At 44.8% G+C, this 15,139-nt stretch overlaps 1 protein-coding gene across 6 annotated transcripts in view; it reads left to right on the top strand.

The window, feature by feature from the left end:
- Nucleotides 1-15,139, top strand: part of LOC143895228 (CUGBP Elav-like family member 4) — a 466,213-nt gene that overhangs the window by 353,062 nt on the left and 98,012 nt on the right. For 4 of the 6 annotated variants that reach the window (XM_077402210.1, XM_077402212.1, XM_077402213.1 and 1 more), the window contains one exon: nt 6,938-6,986. In XM_077402210.1, coding sequence (XP_077258336.1) covers nt 6,938-6,986 — 49 coding nt within the window. Of the gene's footprint in view, nt 1-6,937; nt 6,987-14,033; nt 14,106-15,139 lie in introns of all 6 variants that reach the window. The other 2 variants (XM_077402214.1, XM_077402215.1) reach the window with 1 other exon arrangement.

Raw genomic sequence — 15,139 nt, 5'->3', positions numbered from 1 at the left:
TGTAATACGCGCTGTTGCTAACGTTATGCATAGGGTCGGCGCGAAGGGAAGAGAAGCAGGAAAACCGGCGTGACGAAGGCGTTATTGTAAACGTTACGCACGTAGAAGCTGCGCGACATATGGATAGGTACGCGTTACGTCCGCATCCGCGCTCGCGCGCACATGTTGCCCGTCAAGCCGCCAAAAATAGTCACGCGTAAACACGCGCGAGTAAGGATCTTTTACGACTTGAGCGCGTTAAAGGACTGCGCGATAACGCATCGACGGAAAAGGAGGATGGGGTATGGCGGAGATCCACTGGAAATCAGCAGTCGGTCGTAAATTCGCGGGGGTATCATATGCATTTACACGCATGCCCGTCAAGACGTCTTCCACGTCGTCGTTCCTCCGCTCCCGCTTTTACGATCTCGCCGTACATTTCCGCGTACGCGAATCGTACGTCGAAAGCGACTACGTGACTTGAATCTTGATGCATGTATCACGAGCGAGCTCGAACGAGGACGCGCACGACCATCGCGCGCGGGGCCCCGGGAAAAAAAATCTGACATTCACGAGCCTAATCCCGTCTCGCGATCCGCCGATCGATCGATCCGTCGGGCAAAGGGAGGACGTCGGCAGGGAGTTCCCGATCATGTAGAAGCAATGAAGTTTCGACGTTGTTACGACTGTAACCCCCGCCAAATGGACGGCGATCGAAGCTCGGAATGGCGGTACGTGACAACGGAACCGCGTCAAAGAGCGCTGTAAACCGTTGGGGCAATCGCATCCCGCCTCGCGATTTTCCGAGCGTTTGTCCAGCCGGCTGCCACATCCAACGCCCCGGCGCTCGCTACCGCAGAGCCGTGAAATAGAGAGGCGTATAACGTTTGACATTTAATGCGCGCCGAAGCATTGGCTTAGATTACAATCGGTGAACGACGAGTAGCCTGGAGGGGGGCGCGAAAGCTCACTCGACTCGAATGCTCTTTCAGCGGGGGGAGGGTATAGTCGGCGCTCAAATATTTGTAGAGCGTTAGGGAAAAAACTGATGGAGATGAAAAAAAAAAAGAGAAATTGAATAGGTGGGGCAGCGGGATGCTTTATACCTCGTACAGGTACAATCGTGTAATCGTGTAAAAAAATTCGCCCGGCCGTATGCCAGAGTACGGTTACGAAACTGGGAAAAAGCGCAACGTAATTCCCGCTTCGAGAGAATGCGTTACTTTGCCGCAGTATCGTAACCCGACAACACACACAGTAAAGAGATATAGGGATAGCGATACGCGGGGCGATCGTTCGATTTCTACTTGCGTCTGAATTTTAGCGCGAATGTCACGGAAAAACACGGGTTGACACAACCGCCATAGAATTGCTTTTCTAAACTCGAGTTTTTATTTAACGGACATATAGCGCGCAAACGTGATCATCGACGTTCAAAGTGCAACATCCAAAATAGAAATGTTACATGTTCCCGTTAAAGGAAAATTTGTTCCGCAATATGTTCCTTTAGCGAGACAATTCATGAATAAAAATATTGCGCAACAATATTATATATATATATTGTGTATATATATATATATATATATATATATATATATATATACACAAAATTGTGAAGGAAAGGTTTTTTACGTTTCTTCTAATAGAATAAAATATTCTATTTAACCACACTTTAAATATATAATTAAAAATATATAAAATTTTCAAATTGGTTTTAATAATATCCACTAATCTTTTCATTTTAAATTTATACAATATCATATTTAGAAAATAAACCATCATTTAAATCGTTTATCAGAAATAGAAAAATGTAGGAATTTTATGTTTGATAACTTGTATAACATTTTCTCATTTATTACTTATCAAAGAAATTCATATTTTGGTAATTTCTCACTAAAATTTGATTATTATTCTATCGTTACAATTTTGTTAATTGCTTAAGTTATCTTGCTCCGAATTTCGTGGAAAGCTATTCTTGATGAACTGATCAATTGACTATTTCGATTTCTGCTGCACGAAGTCAGTCATGTCCGTATTAGTTTGAGCGCGCATGACCCACGTGGAGGAGAACATCGTTATTTGGTATGATGTTCAATCATGCGACACTCTGCTCCCGACAATAAAACGCGAATCCTATTTATAATCACAAACAGGGGAACCGACAGGCGCCGATGCGGCCGTGCCGATGCTAGGGACGCAGGTGTTATCCTGCACTGAATCGCAACCTGTGCGCTTCAATGCGAGTTATCATTCGGTCGGAGATGCATTGTTTGACCGCGTCAAAAAAGTTACGCCGATAACGCGCTAAGCGCGCAATACTGCCGACAAATTCGCAAATTGGACGAAATACAGTATGAACGGTACAATAGAATAGCTCTCTCTCTCTCGCGATCGGTCAGCTCTGCCGCAGATTCTAGGCGAAACGTTAGAAAAGGGCGCGGGGCTCATTTCGAAGAGCCAGTTAGTCGGCAACAAACGAAACGTCAAATATCAATTGTCGGCAAAATTAATTACGGGTTGCAATTAATTTGTCAATTAGATCACGGCCGAGATCCATTTAGATGTAATCTGCTCGCTGGCAGCTCACCCTCTTTCCGCGTTTCCTCCGCTTTAGTATATCTGCTGCGCAGCATCTGACGCGAGAACACACAAAGAGGCCTGGCATTTGCTTCGAAGCAGTCGACAAATTAGCCGTATTAACGGGCACAAACCGCGAACGCGCAGATTTCGCACAGTTAGCATGCAGTTCCCCACTTAATTGATATCCACGCGAAGGATTATTCAAGTTAACTCAAGCCAGCGCGTACTCGTAGTAATTAGAATAACTGAATTATGTAACGAAAATGTCGAGAGCTCATAGCCAAACCGTCTTAATTCGGCTCGTGCTTTGACAATTTTAGTGTTCTGTTAATGAAATCATCCGCAATAATATGCAAAAGATCAATTGCGAGTTTTAAGAGCTATGAAACTTCTTCCAGAGAAAATCAAAACAACGTAAAATTTGTTAAGCTCGATAATCAACGACTAGCGGCATTAGAGCACATTCGAGGATCATGCATATAGAACTGAATGTACAAATATGAATATCTTACGCGAGAGAGATCCGGATGTCTATAGTTACAGGATCACGATCGGTATTAACTTGCCGATAGGTAATCAAATAATGAATATATCGCCGGCAAAGACCGTACGTATATAAATCATGCCGGGGAGAATGCCGGGGGCTACAGGGCGAGCCCTTATCTCCAATCAGTACATTGATTGCACGCAGGCAGGTCAAATACCGGCAGCGCCACTCGGCAGCTCGGCCCTAGCACGATAGCTTATTCAATTTCCGAAACGGCATTCACCATTCAATTCGGCGGTTATCAGCCTGCGCCCATCCTCTATCTGGGTTTTGCGTGGCTCTCTAGAAAGCCGTTTGTCCTAAAAGAAAAAGCCTCGGGGTTTATCAATGGGCATAAATTGAGATGATCAAGATTCCAGTGGCGCGCGGTCGTTCGGTAATTCTTACGAAAGCGTCATCTTTGAACTACTATCACGATTGACGTGTTACGCCTATTCTCTGACGTTATCTCGTTGTACATCAACAACTCCGTACGAGTATAAACTCGTCGAAAAAAAAACATTCTCCACCGTGCAAAAGATATCTCTGACGTTAATTCGATAAGACGAAGTTCTACCGCGGGTACAAGGTGGCATTATCATTCGGCGCATTTGCCACGCGCGTGGCTATCATTCAGCATCTACCGGATAGTAGCGAGGCTGCGCACTTTCCCGCAGTGTACATAGATAATCGAGCTTAATTAATTGCTCGTGATGCGCGCTCGGGGCTCAGCAAACACATTTACTTATTACCATCCATCTTGAGCGGTGCCTCTCAAGGGGATCGATTTTCCAAGTGCACGCGGCTGATGACACAAATTGCTAAAGGGTCGACGCTCGATCGTAACGCGATCGTTAAATAGAGGCGCGGCTTTTTCTCCGTGATCTCTCTACGAGAGCACGACGACGTCCCCCGTTGAAACAAAAAAAAACATACTTAATTATCCAGCTTCCTCCGGTGGCGCATCAAAAAAGATGAGAGTTAATCGCGAACCCAAAACGACTTTTATGCATGAGAGGCCGACCACAACTATCCGTCTCCATTCGTCCGTTTTTGCATATAATTCGTACGACGCGTGCGATGTTACTTTAATCTAAAATTTCTTTGCGAGGATAACGCGCGTCGACATATTCAACAAACGTCGCTGCCAATTAGTACGCAGAAAGTATCAGTTTTCAATTTTAATAACGCTTCTCTCCCGCAAACATTCATCGTGCCCGTTTCACTTTTCACACTCTCATAAATTGCAAATAGAGATATCATTTTAATAATAAAGCAAATAATACCGGCTTTCAAATGATGGGGCTAATGCATATCTCGCAAACGTGCGACGGCGTCTCGCTGCGATACCGTGGCACGCTGCCAACTGACATCACCTCGCTGTTGCAATCGAGTGACTACCACAACCACTGAGCGCGACGACGAGATTACGCGGTAGTTAATAGTCGGCCACGGCATGTCTCAACCGAGCGGAAGTCTCGCTCACCTGATCGTTATTGACTGGTACAGATCCCTCGGGTCGTAAGTGACATTTACACGATGCATTCAACGTTAAACTCGTCCGGAGAGACAAGGCGGGAGACGGAACGTCGTATCTCAGTTCCGGTATCTATACGGACGCCGGGTTCCCCTGACAACGAGGCAACAACAAACGCCTAATGGCCAGTTCTCGACTCAAAGTTTAATTTCCTGACCAGCGGACAGTGCTTAAAGTGACCTTCTCCCTCTCCCTCTTCCCCCCCCTCTTTCTCTCGCTCGCTCACTCTCCCTCTTTCTCTCTTTCTCTCTCCATCTCGATCTTCCTCTTTCTCTGTTTCCCCCTCGCTGTCTTGCTTGTCGTCACGACCGTTTTCTCTCCTTCCGTCGTTCCCTCGCGCACGCCGTTCTCGGGAATCGCGACCGGACGTACAGCCGCCGCTATGAAATATTAAAGAGTTAATGGCGACCCTCTTCACAGAGTCGCGAGTAATTACCGCCTGACAATCGTGTATCGCTGGATTAATCGATAGCGCAGAGTTTGATCCCACGAGACGTAGTTAATTGCTCGTATAGAGACGTGGTGCAATCTTTCGTGTTTTCTATTTCTTCCGCAGACTCTTCAATCTCGCGTTTTCTATCCTTTCAAGACTCACTTATACGAATACGATGATGCGACGCCGTTAGAAAATTTCCTCGACGAGGGACAGCGGTACGTGCACAGGCATGATATGGTTGCGTTATATCGATCTCGAAGAAGAGCTCCATGAACCCGGAAAACACCCCATGCTCGCTCGTTCGACGTACATACACTACGTATAATGTCTATACGTGATCGTAGACTAACCCCGACGTAACGTCGCTCCTCTTTGTGCCCGATATGCATGCGCGCAGAAAAAGTTTCGGGGTTGCCGAGCACGTTCTCACCCCACCGCATATCTTTCCTTCGTGATTCTTATGGAAGTGTATAATAAAAATAAAAGAAACAGAAGACAGATGGTCGTAGTACAGAATTGTATATGTTACAAATCAGATTTCCCAGTTTAGTATGCCGTTACATATTGTCACCTTTTCAGTCTACACTCGAACGAAGTCATACGTGTTTTATGTTAATGGAAATTTAATTTTACGATTAAAAAATATATAATTGATAGTAAAGTAACACTGCAATTCTCTAACTTTAGTTTTCTTGTAAATTTATTTCGATAATGACTATGCTCTCGTATGTACGTTATTTCTTTCTTGGTGCCATGGATGTACGCGCGTTCGTGTATTACAGATGTTTGAAAAGTAAAATCGTGTCACCAGTAAAACATAAGGTCTTGTGACTCTTTTGCGTCTGCGGCAGTCCAGCGATCCTCGAAGGAAAATTGGTCAGAGAGAAAGAATCTGCAAGGCCAGCAGTAGGATAATACCAAGCGGCATTTGCGCCAACGGAGATACGGAAGTGAGAAAGAAGAGGGAGAGTGGGAAAGGGGTATATTGTGCAAAAGAGTTCAAGACCGAGCGAAGTCGATGGAAGGAATGAAAGCGGGACGAAAGAGGGACGGAGAGACGGGAACAAGAAGCGGGAGGAGTGGAAACTGGGATCGAAGTACGGTCCTGTGTCCCCCACGTCATGAATCATGCATTCTCATCCCCCGAGGAGCGAACTGGAACGCGCTACGGCGGTGCGACCCGTCCGAGAAATAAACAATGTTATTTGTTCGTTGGGATCCCGACCCATCCGCAGCGGTCCAAAGGACTTCTAGCAGGACCGCGACGGAAGGACGAGTGGCGAGTTCTGTGCTTTCGTAACCCACAACGATGGGATGAGAAACCCGGCTACTCTCCTCCTCGTCCTTCGCCCTTTCTCGAGCGCTTCTGTCACTCGTTCCATCTCGTTCCCGTCTCCGACTCTCTCTCTCTCTCTCTCTCTCTCTCTCTCTCTCTCTCTCTCTCTCTCTCTCTCTCTCTCTCTCTCTCTCTCTCTCTCTCTCTCTCTCTCTCTCTGCGCTCTACTCGCGAGCCCACGCGCACTCTGACAGCCAGAACTGTCAACGGCAGAGGAAGCTCTCGCAACCACTGATGGTATTTGAACGGGGCCGAAGTGACACGAAAGACGAGCGCATACATGCCGGACAAATAACGATACTTCCGCTTTCTCGGCAAACTGGATATTCCTGTCCCAACCCCCTCCCTCCCGCATGTCGGTTTCGTCCTTCGTCGTCCATGGGCTTTCGTTCTTCTTGTTCCACTTCTATCCATTCAGTATAAGGATAAAAGCAAAAATAGAAAGACGAAAGCCCGCGACTGTTTGTAAATATGAGAAATATCGTAGGAACCAGAGACGCCTTATTGCGAGAAGACTAACGTGTCGTTTTATTTTTGTTGCAGATGAACCGTCCTATTCAAGTGAAACCAGCGGACAGTGAAAACCGCGGAGGTAAGAACAATCGATCCAATATGTATCTCGATATCGAAAAAATTATATTACTAATTTAATTATGACGAGAAATATCAAAAGTCTTACCAAATTCTATTAAATTTAGCTAAACAATTATTTAAAAGAATCGTAACGCTGTCAAAGTAACGTTTCCATTTCTTACTAGCCACAATATTTCCACTTTTACAAGTAAAAATACTCGGTACGTCGCAAGAGATCGTACTCACATATATATTTTGGATATTATCCACAACGGCAAATAATATTAATATCTCACGAACACATGCGGTTCGTTATAAATTAATTAGAAATTATGTGAATGTTTCATGCTGGAAACATACTTCTCGTGTTAGTTATAAGTATGGGGAAACAATTTTTATTCCGCGCAGCATATGTACTACGTGTCTTTAACAACATTATATTCCATATCAATCGCGTACAAAGACTATTATGTAATAAACTACAGATAATTCGCAGTAATAGTGAGTCGCGATAACACGTTCGTCCTATAAAATTCATACTCGCGCCGGTGGCGCGATAGACTACACGATAAAAAATGTAACACCGCGGTACCACCCGCCCAGTCGCGCTGATATTCATCGGCTCGTTCTCTCTACAGAGTTGTCGTGCGCGCGGATCCTCTTCGCGCGGCGCGGCACCCGCGCCGTATCTTCCCCGTGCACACCTTGCGCCGAAAGCCAATTTTATTAATTACGTTGAATTTTACAACTGGCGATGGCCGTCATGTTGACATACGCTTATCGCCGCGGTGGCCGCAGGTCATAAATTTTGCGTCACGGTAGGATAACGGGGCACCCACGTATATATATACATATATGACGAGGCTTCAGATAATCGAGAGACAAATTCTCAATTGACCATTGTTTTTAATGAGTCATCGCTCGCGCTCATGCCCATGCACGCTCGTGTTTTCTCCAAATCGCGTGACCATACGCACCCATTGTCTCGTCCCGTCGATCTATTTCATATATTATATAAATATACAATTTGGCCAATATTATTTGAAGGAAAAAAACGCGCGATCCCTAATCAGCGCGATTGCGAGTATTGTAAAATAGTATCTGACGCATATCTATCCATTCATCCATTCGCTCGTGTTTTCGATTCGGCTCATACGTTAATTTCTATAAAGCATCTCGGCAAATACAGCTTGTATCATCGGAGCCGCGATTTAATTAAAAATATGGTATTTATCTTTGGAGGCGGGTCGTAACCGATCGATACTGTTCCATCCGTTCGGCGAGCGCCATCGCCGAAGCTCCCGGCGTCGCTTCCGATGCATGTAAATAGCGGAGAAGCTCGTCCGGGAATTCCCGAAGGCTAAGAGACGTTAGGGCCCCCTTCGTTACCATTCGCAAAGCCCGCCGCGCCGCACCGGGGACAACGTTCCCGACGAGCCGGCAACTACTCCGAAGTCCTTCCTTCCGACGAAGATAGGCAGGACTTCAATGCAAGGAGTACACCAAGATAAAGGAGGAAAGTGTGTTGTAAGCCGTGACATCATGAAACTGCAGTTACAAATTCAGCGAGCCAGTTCGCGCTTGCCTTACGACCCCCCCGTCATCCCCGTCGTTCGTCTTCGTAAGAAGAAATACGAAAACGGACTCTTATAATCCGCGAGAATTTCTCTCGGACGGGTTTAAGACTAGTCCATGTCACGTCAGCCGGGCCGAACTTGGCAGCGACGCGAGAAGGCGTCCGTGGGCCCCCCTTTTTCCCTCATCCCGATATTCCAGGATACGTTTCTCTACGACGAAGAGAGTAGCGGTAGGGCGAGTGATGGCGGTGGGAGCAAGGCTCGCTGAGGGATCGAAACTTATCTACTTGCTCAACCAGCTCCGGTACAGCAGCACTCACCCTTATCCAGTCGTAGAAACTTCGACCGACCCTGAGTCGGCGGGCCAACTTCCACGCGAGATACGCATTTCTCAAATCTGTTCTCGTCGCTGTAAACTTAATTCCGGCTGCTTCGGCTGCTACTATCGCGCGCGCCGAAGTCTTACCATCGACGTGCGTGAAAAATGCTTCGGGAAGGAGCTTCGTCGGAGAATCTTCACTCGAATGGTTTTCGCTAAGACCTTTCCGAGGTAAAACGTATCCCCGATGATACACCACCGCGATAAGAACCGGAAAGGATAAGTGCATAGCTCATGCCAGTTACGGTCGTAAAATTGCGCCGATATTTGTGCGGAAGATAGCGCGTTTATGAATGGTCATTGTTCGCGCATTTTGACACGATAAATCTATATATAAACGTTAGCAAGAATTTAAGATAAAGTCAAATTCAGTATGAAATATCTTTCGGACTGTTTGTGCGGTTTGCCATACAATTCGCGGATTTATCACGCAAACACGATATCTTTGCGATATCTTGCGCGTGTAAATTTCTCGAGGCGCGCGATAAGAGGAAGCGATACAGCGGGATAAGCCATCATTTCCGCAATCGAGCGTTTTAGAGTATCGTCTTGCAATTAAAGCTTGATTTATCTTTTGTATCACTAATAGGACGTTACTTTGTGGAGTTACCGCGCTCGAATGCTAGTAGTTACAGAAGAAAATCTATAAGATGATGTAATTAAACTGCATGTCGGGAGCTGCGGAATGCAGACGTAAAGGACAGTCATTAACCTGGAAAAAGACGAAACGGTCCCTTGGAACAATGAAACCGTTCTCGATAGAAGAAAGAAACTATTATAAGCATCGCTATAATCTTAAACTATCATTTTATGACTACAAAGCAATGGGGGCGTCACTTCCCTCGTTCTTTTTAACAGAAATATATGTCGTGAAAAAGTTACATCGATTTTGCTTACTAAGAATACAATGTTTCTCACGTGATAGTTCGCGAAGTCGGCAAGAAACGATTATGGTATATTCGACCTACTTGGGAGAACTTAAAGTGATTCAATTCGATTTAAATCCGTTTTCAGATCAAGAACAAAATTCGTAGAATCCATTTATTCGATCGAGATAGAATTTATATACGGATCAGAGGGAAAAATGAATTAATACTGACGAAGGATATTCGAGTGACCTAAATGCGTGGGCGCGCCGATTGTTGCCGGATAATAATCCTATAATATCATTAATTTCAAGATTGCAAGGCGCAAATGCCAAAGGTTATTAAAACGTAATACGTCTTCGAGATAGTTTTAATTCCGATGGATGTTGATGTCAAACGCGCGCGCGAACACGGATTGGTTTTGACATCCTAAAGCAGATTACGCGCAACATCGGACCTGTAATTACGCGACCGAGGATCTGCCACGATCCCGTGCGTTATCCCAACGAATTACATGACGTCATTAACAACTGTATCGCGCCGAGGAATCCGATGACGGTCACGTCAACGGCCATAAAGGATCGCAAAAATCGCGCCTGGATGGTTATTAAGAACGAGGGGTAATCTGGGGGGGTGGACAAAATGAGACGCGAAGATAAAATGGAAACCATCTTGTACGATCGTACGCAACGAAGGATAGACATCGGTGATGCCAATGAGGGTGGAGGCGGCTCGACGGTGTTGTCGAAGTTCAGTACCCCCCCCCCCCCGATTGAACTCTCTGCGACTACGTGGATACAGCGTCTACATAGGTATATACTGCGCCGCAGAAGCAACGGCGGGAGCGGCAACGGCAGCGGCAACGGCAGCGGCACCGTGCTCAGGATCACTCCTGCATCCGCGTCAAGCCGAGGCTTTGTGGGGCCGCACGGAGGCAGGCGACCGGAGATTACAATGGCATCTCCTCCAGATTAGCATATGAATTACGATCCCCCTCATCTACTCCCTTTCTCCGCCCCCCGTACCCCGTGCCTTCTTCCGCGTATCCCCGGTCTAATGCCCTGCGCGATCTCTCTCTCTCTCTCTCTCGATCTCTTCCTTCGCATTTCTATATGTGCATCTCTCCCTCTCCCTCCCTCTCTCTCTCTCTCTCTCTCTCTCTCTCTCTCTCTCTCTCTCTCTCTCTCTCTCTCTCTCTCTCTCTCTCTCTCTCTCTCTTTCTCTCTCGCTCGCTCTTTCTTTATCTCTTCTATATGTAGCACTCTATTATAATTATAATCGTGCTAGGAATCATAGGAATAACTATATGGATAGTAAAAAGGAAGCGAGCAGAACATCTATATTAGCACGGCGTAAATCGGAAATAATTGTAAACTCTATCAAAAAGAAAAAAGAGGCGACCTAAATTTTAACCTGACAGTAGATTTGCAGATTTACTTCAGAAAAACTTTCGTCTCAGATAAGCACCCAAGCCGGTTTTTAAATCCGACTTTCACCGATGATATTTCGGTATAGCTCGCCTGAAAAATGAAAGAGCTAAAGGCAGCCAATTGCAAAATAACGTCCTACATAAAATATTCCAATTATCGAGATAACTTTATCGCGTGCTCAACTGATGATGACATTTTTCTACTTTGAGCCAAATTGTGCCAAAAATATAAAAATGGATCTTATCAAAATATAATAATGTATGAGATGAATGGGGAAGGGTTTATCGGTTTTATTTGTGCCCTCGTGCAGATTCGCGGGAACTTAAAGTACGGTCAGTCTGCCTCTTTTTCTTTTCCATGGGGGAGGGGTGTTGTGAGCCGTGACATCACCCAAAAAAAATTCGGAAATCAGCTTGCCCCCATTTAGTAATCGGCCTGATTTTCGAATAGCTTCAAAATTTTGACACATTAACTCCGATGTGAAAATCGACCTCATTGCCGAAAACTCTGAGGTTGTACTGACGCTGCAACCTATACAATTGCCGAACCACATTGTATAAACCTCGTGGAAAGAGGCAATCAGGCAGTCGAGAAAACAATCAGGTCCAACTGTAATCGCGATAACGAAAAATAAAGTAATAATTCAAAATCGAGTATGTGATTCATCTTTTCTCTCCTCGCAGAACAACGAACCCTTGTGCCAGCCCTGGGACAACCCCGGAGCCAGACACAATATTCATTTTATGGCGTGACGAAGTATTCCGCAAAGTTAGTTCTGATGGTTCAGTTACGAACAACGTGTCAGAAAAATATAAAAATTATAAAAGCACTTATGAAACACTCTTGTTTGCTGTAGTATTTATTTGAATATTTCATATAGATATTGAATATTTTTTTGGACAGAAATTCATAGAGAAAAAATGTATTTTGCTGTTCGTAGTTTAACTTTATCTTATTTTAGTGACAGTTTTAATTGTAACTATTTTCTCTTCAATTTCTAAATAATGAAAATTTATAAGAATATTTAATATATTCAAAAAAAGAGAAACATATTAAAATTAAATTTAGTATAATTTTAGAGATTTAATTAGATCTATCTCTTAGTATTATTTAAAATATTGATTTAATTTTTTGAAAAGTAGAATAATAGAAGACTAGCTAACAAATACATTTCTTTTACAACATTCTGATTTGCTAATTGCTCACTGCAACAAACGCAGTAATTACCAACAATTCAACTGACATTTGACAGGTCCATAATAATCCAGAAAAATATTCATTATCATATAAAACGCGAAATTTGGGTATCATCCGCGTCGAGCCGCATCGTATCGTACAAAACGTTTCGCTTTGTTCTCGTTGTCCAGCGAGACGATAATTTCCAAAGAGTTAATTCCTCTTGCGCTTCCGCTCGGGGAGTCGAAGAAAAGAGGACGCGAATGACACGTTAACACTTAGCTCCGGCGACAAAGGTCCAATTTTTGGTCCCCACGGTATCCTGACGCGACAATAAGAGCGAACTCCCGGCGAAAAGTACCCGGGGCTAAGGACAGACGGGATATTCTCCGACGAGGAGAACGACGAGGCGTTGATACGCCGAAGGGAATCGAGACGGGTGTAGGCGGTATAGGGATTGCCGGGGGTGAAAAGAGAGAGGGAGGGAAGAATCTGCGGAAAGCGGGGATGCAACGAGGCTGCAAGTCAGGCGAGAATCTAATTTCCCGAGACAAATCCTTAAATGTGCCCCGGAGCCCGGCTGGAAGGCGCGAGCCGAGGCATCTCACGGAATGAGCTCTCGTCTAGCATCCGCGACAACGACCTTTAACTCGACTCGCCAATTTTGCGTCTCCATAACCCCCTCGCGAAACGCGTCATTAAGCTCATTCACGCGGGAAATGCGGTAGATCGAAAACAGAGCGTCGCAATCCGAGATGCAGCCGTGGTCCGAGATCTAACTGGAAAAACATGAACCCCCCCCCCCCCCGGTGCTTTTTGCTCGAACGTCGAGCAATGCCCGGCAAATTAAATAAAGGTGTCGTCTCTTATTTAATTTAACGACAATAAAGACAAAAGAATGAAATCGTTTGGAAAAATCTAAAATAAGTTCATATTCATCAATTTTAATATGGACCCTTGCGAGATATTTCTCAATTAGTTAAAATCAACGTATTGAAGTGTTTATGGAAATTATCTGAGTGAGTTTCATTACCGCAAATAGCATAATATAAGTTTCGAATCTTGTTACCGCGCGGTGCTATTGATATTTCGTGATAGTTTAATTCCTGCGATTAGTAAACTGATTGCATTATGCCCATGACCAATATTATATTATGAAAATTAGGTTGCTATAATTACATCTAATTGTATTGTTAAAATGATAAATACCTATACTTGATATTTAACAATAATCAAACGGAATATACATTTTAATGGGACTTAATCGTTGCTATGTAAATGAATTCGGTGTAGTACCTGAAAACCGATTAGTAATAACGATCAATTTGAATATAAAATAAATTTGCAAGAGAAATTTTCGCTCAACGCAGCGATATCTTTTAAAAGGCACATCCAATTCTTTGGCATTCTTATTACTTATCATAAATTTTTTTTATAATCTGATAGGTCGTATCGTATTCATCACGCAGAAGATCCGATCGAAAGAAATGTCCTGTACTGTACGAGTATGGGAAGGGTACGATTCGCAATTGGGCGAGAGACTAAGATCGAATTGAATCTAGCAAGGATTCATATAGACGACGAATGGTGTATTTTTTGGGTCCAATGCCATTTCTTTGTTTCTGTTCTGTATTCCAGAGTGCATGATGGACGACGGGAGCGCCTGTGCCATCTTCTGGAAGTAGGAAGCACCGGTTTCGGCCGCTGAAGGTAACTTCGACTTCCAGGAGATAGCTAGCTTCCTTCCAGTACCTCTATTCTTCTTCTCCGCAAATTGGCAGAAAGAGAACTTCCCCCCTCGATGAAATGAGAACAAAATGAATAAGGAAAAAAGAAACGGGTCCAACTAACCCAGCCCCCCCCAACTTCTCTCCCGCTAACATCACGCCAACACCGCTGATTCAGCCAGCACAGCCCGCCGCAAAGTTCATTTTGCCGCTCGCTAGTGTTTGAACCACCGAACTCCAACATTCCCTCACGAACCACTATCCTTTAGCCCGACTTAGCGCAGCCGGTACATATCTATCCGCCGGAGAGGCTAAATTTGCACAAAGTGCACGGTGCTTGTCCAAATTCTTTCGCAAAAAGGTCTCGAATTTCTCCGGAGCTTTCGACACACACGCGCGACTCATTAGGACTCTCGCGTATGTTTAAGATATGGGATTCGTATGTACGTCCGTGGACTTTTTGGTTCTGGATTGGCACAAACAATTGGCTCGAAATTCGAAAGCTCGTTCACCCCGAAACACAATTCCGAAATGTCAAAATCTCTTCGCTAACAAAATTCTCGAGATGCGCTCTCGAGCTAAAAATTCAATCGTAATAACTCGCACGCTCTTCCGGTAGCGCGCACCACTTATCCGCGCGATGAAAACGATTGTTATATTGGGCTCCTCTATGCCAAGTCTCGCCATATCCCCCTTCTCATCCGTTTCTCATCCGGCACGATACGCATCGTTTTACGCATTACAGAAGGTATTATAGACAGTGTTGTGCGTACCCACATGCGTGACTGAAACCTGTAGCCGTAAACTTGTCGTTCGTGTTTTTTGCTCTGTTTATTACGCACCGCCGTTACATCACACTATTGAAGCTTCGTTAAGACGAAGCGTGCGTGGCGTGGACGCTCTTAGAATTCTACAGACCGGCACAATGGACCGAGAGTGATGCAGAATATATATGAGAGAGAATTCGCGGTCTTAGAGCGTCTACCGACCGTACGACAGCAACGACCCTTTGCTCCG

This window comes from Temnothorax americanus, unplaced genomic scaffold, assembly GCF_048541705.1.
Source record: "Temnothorax americanus isolate GAGA-0224 unplaced genomic scaffold, ASM4854170v1 Scaffold15, whole genome shotgun sequence".
Taxonomy (NCBI): domain Eukaryota; kingdom Metazoa; phylum Arthropoda; class Insecta; order Hymenoptera; family Formicidae; genus Temnothorax; species Temnothorax americanus.
This window is presented reverse-complemented; position numbering and strand designations above follow the sequence as displayed.